Below are 16,763 nucleotides of genomic sequence, written 5' to 3' on the forward strand. Positions count from 1 at the left end.
TAACATCCTGAAAATTAAAAATGCATTCTAATAATAAAGTCGTACGGCAAGGTCGCCAACCGGTGTCAGATCCTTTTACAGCTGCGCTCTCACGTTTGAGATGCGCATGCGCAACCCAGGGCACGTTTCACCCACGTGCGCTCCCTGAACTCCATTTAACCATAACAGGAGGGCCCAGACACTCGCGCACCTTAGTGACGTCATAGTGTTGTGAGGGGTGGCTACCAGCCTGAGGAAAGAGTAGACTCCCTCCCCCGCACCCTTTAAGATACTGGATATCATATCCTGCCCCTGAAGTTCTGAGAGAGACCAAATGGCCCCTCCCGCGGGCGGGCCCTTTCGTGAATGGGCCCGCCCCCCCGTAAGGACCTTAAAATGCTGCTCACCGATTAATGACCTTACCGCCAGACACACATAATAAATACGACATTGCTATACTAAAAGGGAAAAAGGCCTAAGGAGAAAATTTTGTTAATGCACAGCAAAGCACAAAACATATACATATACAGATATTCCTGTAAGCGGGAAAAAAGGCCTAAGGAGGAAATTTTGTTAAAATATCACAGGAATGTACAAAAAACATTTACATCTGTTCATCCCTCCAGTAAACGGGAAAAAGGCCTACTGGATCAGCATCTTATTCCTATAATTCGACACATTGCTAACATTATACTCACCATTGGCCGGCCCCAAGGTTTGCTAAAAAAGGGGATGGAGGGCGGGGAAAATTACACAGCCCCACGGTGGGGCGAGGAGCGAGCCTGGGAGCGCGGGCACAAAGAGGCCGCTTCCCGCGCTCCCCAGGCTCTTAACCCTTTCACCGCCGCGGCCCCGCCCCCTCGCCCCGGAAGTGCACAACTACTTCCGGGGCGAGGGCGGGGGGCAGGCGACCACGAAAGGATCGGGGTGTGGGAGGGGCCGGGCCCCACCATGCCTGCGTGGGGGCCGATTGGCCCCCCCTTCTCTTTCTTCTCCACTCTCCACTGTCATGCGCCGGGTCCTCAGCAGCGCCTCTACCCGCCATCTTGCTGTGTCAAATACAATGCATGCGTTGTAACAGCGCATGCGAAGTAATAACATGCGTAGAAAAGTCTAGGCGTTATTACAGCGCAAGCGTTGTTACAAATGCGTAGTAATGGTATGCGAACAAACAGTCGCGTAGTAATGGCTGTTTACCGTCGGATCACTTACCTCAACATCTTGATTGCATGTGCTGTAGATGCAGTACATCGATTTCTACATGGCATTTCAGAGGGATGATGCTGACAGGTGCGAAATTTAAGCTAGATCAGGATCCCTGAGATTCAGTCATACCTGTTGATTAATTGGCGTATGGCGAGGTCAAAGGCCCTGCATTTGGATGTAATGAAATAAGTGATAGGTGGATTCTGTACAATGTGTGCAGTTAAGAGTCATTTGGTGAGTAAGTTAGAAACTGACAATTGCCTTTTGGAGGCTGAACCGCTTCATCATTCAGACAAGGTTGGTGATATTTTAATTAAGAAGAGTGCTCTGAGATTAGTCTCCGACAGGCTGGAAAGGAACACATTCTGTAGGCAAAGATTGCTTAGAGAGGTTGACAAGATGGGTAGAATGCAGGCCTGACATAAAATCTCTTGGCGTAACATCTTAGATGTGACAAATGTTAGAGGCTAAGGCATTGACATGCAGGAAGATATAAATGGAGCATTTAGACAATGTATGCATCAGATTTACATACAAACACCAGAGAAAAGATTTGAAATATGACCTTTGATAAATGGACGCTCAGGAGGGGCATCAAATAGGGGTGATCTTTGTTGCCACTTTGGTTTACTGTGAGCATTGGACCTCCTGGTGGCTACACACCTTTAGAAAATGTGAGATTGGGGACTTAGGGTAGGTGGATGGCAATCTATGCAGACAACACTTTGGTTTATGTAAGGGAACCTGAATGAGTGAGACCTCACTTCTTGCACCAGTTGGAATGATTTGCAGATGTGTCTGGTGATGAGTTGACAGAAAGCATGGCTTTTCCCTAGAGTGCTTTAGCACACTGAGCTAACTAGTCTCCTATATTTGGGCTTGTTATGGGAGACAAGAGCACTTATATGTTTAGACTTGCTTATGAAATAATCTTTGTGAGAAATGCTAGACTTACACAATGTCTGAATATTTAGCGGACTGCTTTCTTGTCTATTCTTCCACTTTCAGGAACGGAACACATAGCAGTAATCAAGCCTGCAATAGTCCCCTCCTGACTTTATGCGAGGCATGATGTATTCTTTTTCACAGAACTAACTTAGGGAATTAGATACCAAAAGCCTGATATCTTCCTGGTGTCCATGGATCGCACCCAAATGTCAAGCTCATAACTCTAAAACGTCCTTCTGAACAGGGTTGACTGACCTTACCTGATATTAAACTGTTACCTGGCATTAAAGTTGCAGTTTTCAGCCAGCTGGCTGGATGCTGATTCAAACAATGAGAACAAACTATTAGCTGAAATCCATGGACCATGGATTTATATCTTCTCTTAAACTTCATTGTGAATTTGAGAGTGAAAAGGCCAGCTTTGATTACCTTGTTGGTTCAGATGTTTACGAGTGTTATAGGCATAAAGTGGTCAGAGGAATCCCCAATAATCTAGAGGTACTGTATGTAGACTTGTGTTTTCTCTCACTGAGAAAAAAAAGTGGCTGTCACCAGCTGGATTCACAGTTGATGTGGGTCATTTCTGTGAAGTCAGAAAGTTTGTACGCTTCGATGCAGCAGACACTAGATCAGGGCTTTAATTGGGCCGGGTCTTGCTGGTGCTCAGCACCGGCAGTTCTTAAAAGCAGGTGCCGAAACGGGTTCCTATCGGGCTCTCCATTTTTACCTTCGGTGGGAAAAAAAGCTTCACTCTGCAATAGTAGCACCGGTCACTATTTTTGATGTAACTTCAAAGTGACTTGTTTTTCATTTTTATACAACGCAAACATGAGCACCAGTTACGTTACACAAGGACGTGTTCATTTTTTGAATCACAGGATGTTGAGCAGACCTGCTTTCACAGCTCGATAGACGGTAGCTCTAGCCATACGCCACAACCTCGCCTACAAGAACTGAAGCATTTTTATTATTATATTCAACGAAGTCATGGGTGTTGCTAATTTGTACGTGTAATGTTACTTGTTGTATTATATATCTGGATGAATTGACAGAACCAGCAAAATACCAGTCGGGCGGCACACTATGCTCAGCACAGTTTAAGTGTTTTAAGCCAAACCCTTAATTACATTGCCACGCCCCTAGGGGAGACCCCCCCCCCCTAGTTTTGTAACCCCAATTAAAGCCCTGCACTAAATACAGTACACAAAGATCAGTTTTTGATTACCCTTGGCTGACCAGGGTGCCCCACAGATTCTTGACCCAGCCCAAAGAGTCAAGGGTCCTAGGACTAGTGCTGTCTGTCCGACAAGATCAGTACTACAAACAGGGAAATGGGATGGGGACTTTGGGGCAATTGGGCCGTAGAGTACAGCAGAGTTTGTAAACATGTTTAAGTGGTGCCTGGCAATGCTAGAAGACTAGGAATGATCGGAAACTGACAGATGATATGTACAGTAAGAGAGCGCAAGTGTATCCATCTTCTGCCGTCCCACAGTACATACCATGTAATTGGGACTGGTGCCAGTTAGCCAGTCTGGATTTGTTGACCGTAACATGTGCTTTTGATAACCTGAACATCTCAAAGGCAACTTGTCAATGGATGGACTCCAACTTCTGATATTGGGAATATATATCTGTATTTACTGCATTATGATTTGGGTGTTTTGTTCTATTTTAAAGAAGTAAGAATTTTGAAGTACAAGTAGTAAAGTTTAACCAGTGATGTGAAATAATTGTTTCTATGTTGGTTTCATCCTAGCCACATCACTACACTTAACATTGATCAGAAACTATCACTTTCTGCAGACTCGACTTTAACATCTACATTTTGGAAACATGGATTGGCAGAAATGTCAGGCCAAAGGAACAAGTAAGTCTTATTTATATATGCAGTCTAATTTAGATTTATGGAATGCGCCTTCTCCATTTGAGACACAGAAAATTAGAATTTAGTCAAAGATAGTCTGTTTGTGAAATTAAGGAAAGAGTACACCTGATGGAGAACTACGCTTATGGAAAAGTAACGTTTCCTTATCCAGCAAGGGGTTTTAATTAATGTTCAGTGTCGAAGAATAATTCCGCCTGTGAGTGGGATTACATCTGGGATCTCGCTCGTAGGCATACATATTTCAGGTTGATGAACGAATGAAGACAGCGATTTTAGAGATGTAAGATTACAGCTAAGCAGCTATTCCTTATGCTTTGACTCCACATTCACATGTAACAGTCTATTTAACGATAATAGTTTTCAGATGGCACACACCTTGGCTATTTTTGTTCATCCTCTTCAAATGCAGGTAAGGTCGTCCCTTGTTATTCAAGGGAAGTGGACACAATCTCAGCTTGTAAGCTGAAATAGTATATAATAGATTCACATATTCAAAATATTTTTTTTTGGCTCCTTAATTCTTCTTCTTTCATAATAAGAAGTTTGGCTAATAGTGAATGCTGAGGCAAAAGAATTCTTCAGAATTGGCCGTCTGAGGACACAGTGTTACAAATGCAATGTTTTTCTCATGAGAACGAACGAAGATATAGCCACCATTTTTAAAACAACCTTCTGAAAGAGAGATCGATCTCAAGAATACTTGTTTTCAAATTTTACCAAGTTGCAGGTATTTCTTGAGGTCTGCATTAGAGACATATTGGGCCTCATGTAGACTTTCGCAGATGGGATACTCTGTCACAAACATGGCATATATCCCCTTCCACTGTATTACAAGTGTAAAAGGTTATAATGTACCTATTTTTTTTTTTAAATGTGTTTTTATTGCAGATTCATAAATCGACATCAAAATAATGCAACCTTCCAACCTTTGATCAATATAAGGCACTTTCCAAGAACAGAAATATACACAGCCATTCAGCCCACATCCCGGAGGCTGGGCGGCAGTCGCGCCTGACCCGTTAAATGTAACAAAGAAAACTCCACCCAGAGGCAGCCGGTTAACCATACGTTTGAGTAACTGCTTTTTTATAACCCCTGGCCCCAGTCCCAGCACAAGCCTCCAAATACAAAGTTCGAAAGGTGGTAAATTATGTCAGGACCCATATAACATGTTACTACCCGCCTTTATCGTACTATTGTCCCGGGGTCCCTAAAACTGCCCTCTTATCCCACCCCCCCTAACCGCTGCTGAAGTGGGCCTCATTCCTGTATACTCTACGAAATCCGTGCTGCCTGAAGGATCTATCCCTAGGGAGCTTCATGTCTCTAGGAACCTCTCTCGCCAGTCATCACCTAATCCTCCTCTGCGCTGCGAGGCCTCAGGGTAGTTATGCGCTATACAAGTGTAATTTTTCATTTCATTTCATTTCACTCTGCGGTCAGACAATCCTGTAGAGCTTGTACTATTGTTTCCCATGCCCTTGCCATTTCTAAGCCCTTTTCATTCGCTGTGCGAGTAGCCTGCTGCAGACGAACCACCCCTTCACACCTAGCCCATTTCTGCAATTCGTTCCTCCATCTCTTGAATGAGGGGCCCTCCTTCGACTTCCTGTGCCAAGTGATCTCTCTCTGGGCTAATATAAGCCCTAAGTCAATAAATTTGCTCGTAATTTTCGTCTTGGTCGTGTGAGGGAACCAAAGCAACAAACAAGTTGCCATATCATATTCCACTTGTCGGTCAGTAACTGTATTAAGAAGCTCCCCCTCTTCTGACCAATACGTCCCTAGCCTCGGGCAGCTCCACAGCAAATGATCCAGCTCCACCTCGGGCTCCAAGCACCGCGGGCATGCTGCATCTAACACCCTGAAATACCGTCTTATTTTCCCTGGTGTCAGATAGGCCCTATGTATCACAAAGAAATGCACTTGCTGAAAACGGGCATTCCTGCACCCCTTCCATGTCCTTTGCAAGACGTGACCCCAGATATTCCCTATACTCTCTTCCCAGGTGGCTTTCAAAGACGTGAGCGGCTCCAGACCTTCACGTAACATTCTAGAATGGAGGCAGGTAACCGCCTTAATCGTGCCCGCCGCCATTACTGCATATTGACAGGCCATGGTCGTACCCGGCTCCGTCAATCCTGCCCTCCAGTGCTTCTGGATCGCAGCCGTCACCGCCGCATGTAGGAGGAAGCTCCCATCCGGGAGGCCATATTGTTCCCGGAGCACGCTAAAGGGTGCGAATGCCCCGTCAACATACAAGTCGCCCATCACCTGGAGGCCCAAGTCCTCCCAGTCCTGTAATGAGGACCAATCTCCCCCATGCGGCAATGCAGACAGCATCCCTAGAGGAATCTCCGGTGCGTAGGGGCGCTTCATCCCTGCTCTCCTTAAGCTCCTATTCCAACAGAGTCTTAAAGTCTTCTCCTCCATGGTGAGGGCACTGATCTCCAATGACTGTTGCATGACTATATAAGAAAGTACGTGCCTCTGGATGCCTGTCCCCCTGGAGTCGACAGGACCTCTACACTCCCTGGCAATGTGTTGTATTAGTACCTGCAGCTGCGCCGAAGGCTATAATGTACCTATGACTGAGTATCATATCCTCCAGACTCTAAATACGGCCCATAATCCCTTCCATTTTGGTTTTATATGGCATAAGCAGTTTGAGTATGAAGCACACTATCCCCAGGAATGCCTAGGGGAGGGAACTAGAGGCATGGGGCATTGGGAGCAGGCAGCCTCCTACATCAAAGGTTTAACGGGCCGCTCCCAGTTTAGTGACCAAGGTTTTTACAGTGTTAGAAAAGTGAGGACATCTCACTAAAAGTTACGGACTGGTCTCACACACCACCTGGTGTCATGCTTCATCATTGGCCAGTCCTCGCCCTATAAAAACTTGGTTTGATGGAGGACGGGAGTACACCTGACGACAGGGATGCACTTCTAGACTAAGCGGGCCTGTGAATAGAATGAGTGAGTGGTTTTAAAAAGCCATTATGGTTGCCTATTACATTTTAATGTGAGTGGGAGCCATATGGTATTAAAAACAAGTGGACGATGTGTTAGGGGATAAATGTCCTTACATCGTTATATATGTGATGGTCGACATGTTTCTGCCTTGTGGCCCGGTTGGGGCCATGGCATTCATCAGGACCTAAGATGTAAGGGTCATTCTTACATTACTTTAAAGACTAAATACCACTTCATGGGGTGACGATTGTCACTGTCCACACAATATATCCGTGTTCTGGCTCCTTTAAGCCTGAAAGAGAACAAAAAAAATTGGAAAACCAAAAACCTAGGTCATTCAGACAACATTTCGTAAAAACCACATGCACAACATTAAGTCACTTCCTCCTGTGGGGCGTAGTTTCTCCTGCCCTGTGGTAAGAGTTCTGGACGGATTTAGAGCGTGTACCAATTTTCATATGTGTCACACCCTTAGCCACTGACTTAATGTTGTGCATGTGGTTTTTACGAAAGGTTGTCTGAATGACCTAGGTTTTTGTTTTTCCAATTTTTTTTTCCCTCTGGACAGTGACAATTGTCACTCCCAGAACATTTTATGAGTACAATTAGACCACGAGTGGACACCTAAAATATGCAAGAATAGGTGTTATTTCCATAGTTAAAAAAAAAAAATGGTCAGATTTGCTGGATTGTTCTCTATGGAACAACTCATTTAAAACAACACAAAGACTACATTGCAGCACCTAGCCGAATAATATGTCACATTAGTAAATTGAACCTGTGGGACTCTTGTGTTACAGAATACCAAAATAAAGGGAAAGTGTGCATGAGGTTAAAAAAAGCTACACTGCTCCTTTATAAAGCCAGTGGCTTCCATCTCCCAGCATGCACCGTACTAACGATTTGCCTCACAGCCTCGGCTCTTTTTTGCAGCTGACGCTGAGAGGATCTCAAAACACTTTAGGGAGTTTTCACCCCTATTTTTGAGGAAATTCACTCAGATGTACTTTTTGTCACCTCTATACAATGTTATATGTGTCTGTGAAGAGGCCTCATCTTCTGAGATCCTACATTCTCCTGAAAAGGAAGACCCAATTGAGAGAAGGAAACATCTATGCCATCACTCCAGACACTCCTGCAAGCATTGGTCAATGTCGAAATACAGCTCTGCATCAATCAACATGCTTGCAATCGAAGGCCATTTCAGTAGCAGGGTCGATGCTGCTTGGTAAATCCTTGGTTTCAGTCCAACTGACCTGAACTACACCAATGTTAAGTCCTTCGCCATTGACCTGGCCGTCGATGAACATATTGAAATATTTGCAGTCAAGATGTACCAGGTCCAGTTGAGAAGAACGACTTTGAGATACTCATTTGCGTCTGGCCTTCAGGCTCTCCTTCTGTGCAGCTATATTTTTCAAAACCACTATTCCCCTTACCTGCAAATGTGCCAAGAATGATCTTCCCTGCAGAGGACCTTTTTCAGGAACCTAATCCTCCTCTGAACATACCATAATAGCTAGTCATGGTGCACAAAAGCACCTCCATGTCACCTAATACGAAAGATGCTTGCTCTCCTGACACATCTGTCTTTGCCAACTGTTCCAGCACATCGACCAGTTACTCCCCTCCTTTGACACCACAGAAACTAAAAAGTGAGAAGATCTCTATCCATCTCTCCATTATCAAGGCATTAGTCCACGGGTTGTACACACCTACTTCACCAGCAGCTTCCTCATTGGGGACCTTACCTGTTGATTAAATCATCACTTTACAGGACACGCTCACTAGAGGAGCAATACAAATGAATAATCAAGTACAGGTTCATTAGACCTCTGTCTCTGTAATTATGGAAACTCTACTGCTGAGAGCCATTCCAAGATCATTTCTAACTCTGGTGCCGGATTTTGCTGAGCTCTCACAGAAGAGAACTTTTTTCTTAAGCGATAGTTATGAAGGCGACTTCAAGGCTATTGAAGAAATACTGATCTTAAGACCAAGACCCTCTGTATCTTCAGCAAGAGCCAGACTCCGTAATTGTTTCAGTGGTCAGGAAGAGACACTCCCACTCTGGAAAAATCAGTACCGCCGGACAAAGTGAGTATGTTTATTGATGCAAAGTGTGTGGGTCTACAGCAACATCATTCAAGATGGTGAGTGCCTCTATCTTATTGGTCTGATACAACTGGGTTTTACAAATCTTGGCCCCACAAATATCAGCCATTGACTTCGCCCTCCCAGACATTGAACATCAGCTGCATCATTACTCCGTTTCTGGGGAACCTCTAAAAAAAGACAATGCACTTGCAGTCTAGCACACCAAGCAGTCTCATTGGTGTAACAGACAAGATTTAATTTCAACCACTATCTTGATCCTGGAGAGAATTATGGAATCTATATTACAGCTGTTAGAAAAAAATATGGAAAATACAGATCAAATACTGGAGACCCAAATGGGTATACTCTAATACCTGGAGGATAAAAAAGGAAAAAAACAACTCCTCCACAATGCCCAAACCTTCTCTCAATCCTGTGGTTGACAAAGGCAGAGAAGATAAGCGCCTCTACACTCTCAAAATGCCCAACGCTCTACCTATCCAAACTCAGACGGAGGGTCCTCTTACTAAACAAAAAAAAATTATGTAAGCGTCGAAAAATGTATTCACTACATAAGCTTTTTGAGGAACCCACACCAAGGAACACCCCACAGAGGACCCTACATTCGAGTGCTTTAATGTTTCCAAGTTTTGTTCAAAAGGCATAAAAAGGAGATTCAATTCTCCAACCTCAAAAAGATGACAAGGCACCTGAGAGGATAGTCAACTTAAATCAAAATCAAATGAATCAAACAGTCCCAATCACTCCACAAATTGAAAAAGGGAAAAAACCCAGCTAACTACTAACAAAAACAAACCCCTTAGGGTAAGAATGTAAAGCAAAGAATCTCGAAAAGGTCTTCGAAAAAAGTAACGTTTCCCCAAACAAGTTACTTAGAGCAGGCAGAAGAAGAAGATAATAGCGCCTTTTTGAAAGATATAAATGCTATCCACCTTCTTGAACAGCAACCTAGTGCATTAAAAGTTGAAGAAGATAACAAAGATCCTCTTGCTCCAAGTTTTACTATAAAAACTGTAAAACAAATCTATCCGGACAACGTAAAGCTCACCTGGAATCAGAAATTTCAGGAAAGCAGGCAACAACCAGAATCAAGTATCTTGGAATTTACACACTTATTTGAGAGCAATAAGGTTCCATTAAATCGTGGAAGAATAGTTGTCCTACTACAAAAAATCCATTCTCTTCAAACCGTCACCTCTGCAGAAATAAAACTAGTTTCTTTCCCAAATACATTAACTCCATCAGTGGCAACTGTAGAATTCTGGTCCAATGTCATACCTTCCATAATATTAAAATAAAGTGACATTCTTCATAAAAACAGCTTCAACATCATTAAAGTAAAAGAAACTGATGATTTCTATAAATACTCAAAAGGATTAGTAAGAGACGAGGCTTGCCAATATAATATAAACAGAATCAGCAATCGAAAGGCAAGAATATAACAGATGGCCCTTTAAAGATTTCGCTTAAAAACGGAGTGCACAGAATTTGGAATTGCTTAGACACCCCAAAGTCCCTGCAACCTGAGAAAAAAAGTGTCCGTGGGTCGCAGATGCCTTAAACAGCAACAAACCGGGCAAAGATTCAAAGCCTCCGTTTTAGCAATAACCTAAAAATTATATTGTGGACTATGGCCGGGAGTACCTTAGAGAAGCTATCTTTTATCTTGGAAGGAACCCCTTCCATAGTGTTCCTGCAAGGAACATGGACTCCAACACCATTCTGTGAAACAGACTATTTTATGTTTGTTAATGCAGCGTTAGCAGGAAGAAGGGGACATGCAAGAGGAGGCCTAGCGATCCTGCTAAAAGAAGAATTCGATTGAGACCCGAGGAAATAGATCTTTCCTCACCAAATGTACAATGTGTAAACATTGCGTACCAAACTAAAAGTAAGGAGTCTGCCCTAGAATTACTACTCTTTAATATATATATTCCACCTGGCCACTCAAAACATTCCCTGATAGAAACATCATTTGTGAAAATCAGCCAAACCTTGGAGTCCAGGAGGTTTCCACCTATGATTATAGCAGGGGATTTTAACGGAAAAATCTCAAATATACTATTAAACAGCGGGGGGACTACAGCCCAAGAGGAAGCTTGCCGAATTCCCTCTTCCAGAGAAGGGCAGACAAACTAGGCAAATTGCTCTTATCCCATATTGCAGCCATAAATGGTGTCATCCTGAATGGAAGAGTAGAAGGAGACATTCCAGCAACATTTATCAGAATAAACCACTATAGCTCTTCTATTCTAAACTATGTAATCTGTAGCATAGATCTCTATATAAAAGTTAGGTCTCTAAATATCCAATATACACATGAAAGTGATCATGCATATTTGATTCTGAAAATCGGAATTCTAATGTAATCTTTCTCTTTATGGTCCCTAAGCTCTATTAAGGGACAGGCAACTACAAACCAAAAAAATGGTAGGATATATTGGAATACAAATGCAATAAATAAAATGAACATAAGCATTTCTACATTTCTCTTAAATCCCATAAGTGAAGATGGAGACCCCATAACCAGATACGAAGACATTGTACATTCGGTTGTGGCAACCTTCTACTCAAATACAATCGGTAAGGCCATAAGCAAGACCCATCACTTTGGAAAGCGACCTGACAATTTGTCAGTACACTCAAATAATCTGTTCAGAAAGCAGTTCTTAATCTTCTGTGCTATAAGACAAAGAGAAATAAGAAAGCTGAAAAAATCCATCAAAGAAAAAGAAAAGCAGGCCCAAAAGGATAAAATCTGGGTTGACATTCACAATGCAGTAAAAAGCAGAAGGCATTCTGGAATACAGTAGCCACACAAATGGGAACAAGAAAGTTAATTCAAGCATCGCCTATCGCTTCATCTGAATGGGAAAAACATATTCTAAACTTATATAAACCAAATATCTAAATACAAGCCTCGCCTAGTTGTCTTTCCCGACAAAAGGGCCAATCAGTACAGAATACATTAACTATTTTGCCAAAGCAGATCACTACTTTCAATAAAACTGCAAGATCGTCAGCAGCAATGGGTCCAGACAACATTCCAATTAAAGTTTTTCAAGCAAGTCCTGAAGACTGGAGCAATCTCTTGACACCTGTTTTCCAACACTGTTTTGCCACCGGGAACGTAACTAAATCTTGGCAAGGGAATATAGTGGCTCCCCTTTTGAAAAAAGGCTCTAGATTCAACCCCGCTAATTACAGACCAATTGCTCTCCTTGATGCCACGGGCAAGATTTGTACAGCATGTGTATTGGATCATTTAAAAGACTGGGCATTTTCAAACAATGTGATCCCTGTGACACAGGCTTGGATTCCGTTCAAACCATTCGGTCACAGACAATATTGCTATTCTTCAGACTGTCCTTGATAAATACGTAGCCCTAAAATCACAAATAATTTACTGCGCATTTATTGATTATTCAACCCCTTTTGACAGTGTAGATAGACCAAAGCTGTGGGAAAAGCTAGTGAGTTTAGGGATACCTCACGACCTCCTAACAATAATCATATCTCTGCACACAGCAATGTGGTGTAGAGTTAAAATGGGTAGAAAGAGGGGCCTTACTAGTCAAATCCCCACAATGAACGCCCTGAAACAAGGGTGCCTTCATGCCCCTTTATTATTCTCCATCTACATAAGCGACCTCGCAGGGTACCTTTCCCAAATCAATAATTTCCCCCCTAAACTAGCACAAAATGAAATCCATAGCCTCTACCATACCCCTATTGGTATACAAAGAAAGTTGGAAGAATTAAATAGGTATTCAAAAGAGAACTTTCTGGTTCCTAATATCTCCAAAACAAAAATGTTACCTTTCAGAGGTAGAAGGAATTTACCATTGTGTTCTTGGTCCCTGGGAGGTAAACCGATAGTCAGTGAATGAATACGTCTAATTAGGTCGGATATTTTCATACAACCTCCAAAATGGTTCCCATTTTCAGCATCTCAGGCGGAAGGCCGATTCCCATATTGGGGCACTACAGAGATTCTACTGCTTCGCTGGGAACAGGCACTTTAAATCTTTGCTGGAGGTTTATAGTATGAAAATTCCACCCATTTTGTCTTACGGCTTGGAATATACACAAATTAAATCTAGGCGACCAATAGAGGTAAAAGAAGGGACTATTCTACGAAAAATGCTAAAAGTTAACCAATCAGTCCCCGCAGAAGCTATATGTCTCGAGCTTTCCGTAACAAGTTAATACGCTAAAGCTAGTTCCAATATTATTTTGGTGGGGCTATAACCTTATACACGCAACTCCCGGCCCCTTAATATATATTCTAAATCAAGAGACCTTTGGAGAAGACTCAGCACTATACACTTTTAATAGGAATCTTACAATAGCCCTTGAGGTATCTCAATGCACTGTTGCACTTTTTAAGATTTGGTACCCAGCACATTTGAAGATCTTTTTAAAACATACAACGCCAAAAACACGTTTTACATTACATAGGAAGCATTGTCTCCAATTAAAGCACTTTAGAAAGTTCACAGAAACAATAGTATATAAAACTCCTGGACATTATATACAATTCTAACTAGAACACAGAGTAAGGCGATGTATTTTTCTTTAACGACTAGGAATTATTCCCTTAAAACTTTACTCCTCCAGATGGAAGTCCCATGAACACTCTTCAGGCATTTGCGACCTGTGTAACGGAGGAGTACAAGATCTTTACCACGCAACTTTTTGTCTCCCCAAATCAGAGCTTGGTAGAGGCACAACAACATTGTATATAATCCAATACGTTTTAAATATAACGACATTTTAACCCAAGACCTAATTAGACTGTACAAATCCCCTCCTAATGAATATATTTGCCACAATCTCTTTACGTTTTTTAGGAGTTTCTTAGATTTGTACTAAAAGCATGGAGCTTGATTAGATAAAGTATATACATTTATTCACAAATCTTAACCCATTATGTTTATACGAGTTTTAATGTAATCTTAAAAGTTTATATCTAATTATCTTATATGACGATTTGTATTTGTTGACCTCAGTTGAGGTCTGAATCAAATAAAATTTTGAATTTTACAGGGTTTTATGGGAGTCATGGGCGATCTTTTCAGACAATCTTCAGAGAGGCCAGACTTTCTGGAATTTATGCAGTAAGGTCAATTGGTTTCAAACAACTTCATTAGGGCAGCGATTGATTCTGCAGAATTGGCTGAGGGGAATATAGTTTTACCAAGGGATTTCTCTTTTTGGCTATGTTAACATCTTTGAAGCCGGATGTACAATTTAAGATTCGAGACCTTCCTTTCACTGTTTTAATCTCATACTTGTTCTGGAGCCAATAAAGAAAGAAGCTGAAACTGTTAAACAGTTAGTTTGGAAGCAAAAGAGATTTTATAAATCTCAGTGAAAATGCCAAGACCAGGGATACCAAATGCAGAGGATTCAATCCTGTCAGTGCTCCTGCCACAAGCAGGCACAATGATAAAAACAACACTCCTTTATTGACGGTGCCCAAGCAGATCAAGAGGTCAACAGCAGCAACAGCAGGCATCCTCGTCAGGGAAACCTAGTTCCCAAAGCAAGCACTGACTTCCCCCTACCTCTCTGTTGTTCACCTCTCTTGTGGGAGGCAGCGTATCTACTTCTCCGCATGGGACTACTCCAACAGTACATTTAAGATCAGTGGGCTCAGTTGAAGTTCACCTGGGAAAACAAATTGACCCTATCCACCCAGGAGAAGGAATGCTTCAAATGGTGGTGCAAAATAGCCATCCTCCTGAAGGGAACATGGTTTCATTAGGACCTGTCATCTCAAAGATTGTAACATATGATTCCCTGATGAGATGCGGAGCCTATTTACAATTTGTGTGTGGTCAAGGATTGTGGTTAGTGAAACAGCAGTTATTTCATATAAATGTTCTGGAGTTGAAAACAGGCCATCTCGTTCTGAAGTCTCTCCTACCCTCCATAACAATGAACAGAGTTCTGATCCAGACAGACACCATGACCATAATGCACTACCTAAACAAGCAGGGGGGCACCAGATCCATAGCTTTTTGTCTGGAGGCATAGGTGATGCATCACTGGCTCCTAGCGAGGACATTGTCCACACAGGCACGTCTTTACACCTGCCAGGTCTCAAGACCTGCTAAGCAGATCTGATAAACAGATACGTCATCAACAACCACCAATGGGCATTAAGCAATGGTGTCTTGCAGGATATATTTCAAGACTTTTTGCCACCAGTCAAAATTCAACATGCTCAAACTTCGCATCAAGAGTATGAGAACAGGGGGGGGGGGCGTGGCCAGCCAGCAAGCATGGCGGACGCGACTTGTTAGAGCTCCGTCCACAAGGCCCCTAAATCTCCTGAATGTATCCTATTGAGGTGCTCACCTGTGCCCACGCTGAGCGAAGTCGGTGAAGGGAAGCACGGAGGAGCCCCCGGGATGTAGTGAACCCCGGTTTGAGGCAGCGGCGCGGAAGAAAAACGGCGGATCCGCGGCGGCGCCACCCGGCAGGCAGAAGCGCAAAACACGCCCGGGGACTCGGCGCTCGTTGACGACCCCCCACGTTGCTGAGGAGAACGCGCTGGAAAGGGACAGAGGTTGCCCGGGCCCCAGACATCCACGGCCCACGACATGAGGAGCCCTTCCGAGAGGGATGTCAGACCCCCGTGGCTGGCGACATGCGTGGTGAGCCTAGGCAGGCCCCCGGGGACACTGGCAAGCGGCAGGCGGCGCCTGGGAGGATCGGACGGGACCCACGCCTGAGGCCCGGAGAGACAATCGGGACTTGGGCGGCGGAGCCTGAGGTGCCTGCGGCCGCAGGCGGGACGACGCTGAGGTCCGCTGTGGAGACCCTCGTGGCCCCGTGACATTGAGAGGCTGAGTCCTCGCTCGCCTCTCGGGCTGCTGACTCGCCAGGGACGCAACACGGCCGTAGAACGGGGAGCGGCTGGCGCCATTACAAAAGTGCGGTGAGGAGCTGGGCCGGGGACTGACCTGGGGCACCTGCAAGGGGGTGCTGTTGCGGGGCAGGGGGGGGCCTGATGGCTGCTCGGGCTGGACACCGCAGAGCACTGGGTCCTCCCGCGGTGCATTGCAAGAAGCGGACCATTGAGACTCTGGGCTACGGTGGTCTACTGGACACTGAGCGGAGACATCCTGATTCCTACATGGGCCCGCTGGGTGGCGGCCCGGGCGCTGGGCCTCGGGCGCTGGACTTTGGCTGTGAAGCGCTGCCCTGCGGGTATTGCTGGCGCTAAAAGGGTCCCTAAGGGAGGGACGGAGTCAGCCGTGCAAGGGGCGGGGGACCGCCATCCACTGGATCTTGACAAGGCCCCGAGGACTTCTGGACATTGGGGCGGCGTGCCATTGCGTTGCGCCGAGCGTGACGGTGGAAGACGTGGGGCACTGGAGGAGACCGCCGAAATTGGCTGTGTGGCGATTGCATCGGGACTCGGCGGCGGGGCCCTGTTGACACACACGGCCTGGTGGTGACCGGACACGCCTGAGCCCGGGCGCCATTTTACACTAGGCGCCATTTTGGACATTGCCACAGCAGGCGGACTCTGCTCCTGGGACAACTTTGACACCGCCCACAGATGCCAGGACTCTGGGGATGTGCTCGGTGCGCCGGGCCCATTCCCCTGCGCTACCGCAGCTTTTGCAGCCTTAGG

General features: G+C 44.4%; 1 protein-coding gene across 2 annotated transcripts in view; it reads left to right on the forward strand.

Moving 5' to 3' along the window:
* The window catches only part of PHLPP2 (PH domain and leucine rich repeat protein phosphatase 2), a 704,566-nt gene that overhangs the window by 596,367 nt on the left and 91,436 nt on the right, over window positions 1-16,763 (forward strand). For both annotated transcript variants that reach the window (XM_078669274.1, XM_078669275.1), the window contains one exon: window positions 3,893-4,003. In XM_078669274.1, coding sequence (XP_078525400.1) covers window positions 3,893-4,003 — 111 coding nt within the window. The remainder of the gene's footprint in view (window positions 1-3,892; window positions 4,004-16,763) is intronic.

Source organism: Lissotriton helveticus, chromosome 12, assembly GCF_964261635.1.
Source record: "Lissotriton helveticus chromosome 12, aLisHel1.1, whole genome shotgun sequence".
Taxonomy (NCBI): domain Eukaryota; kingdom Metazoa; phylum Chordata; class Amphibia; order Caudata; family Salamandridae; genus Lissotriton; species Lissotriton helveticus.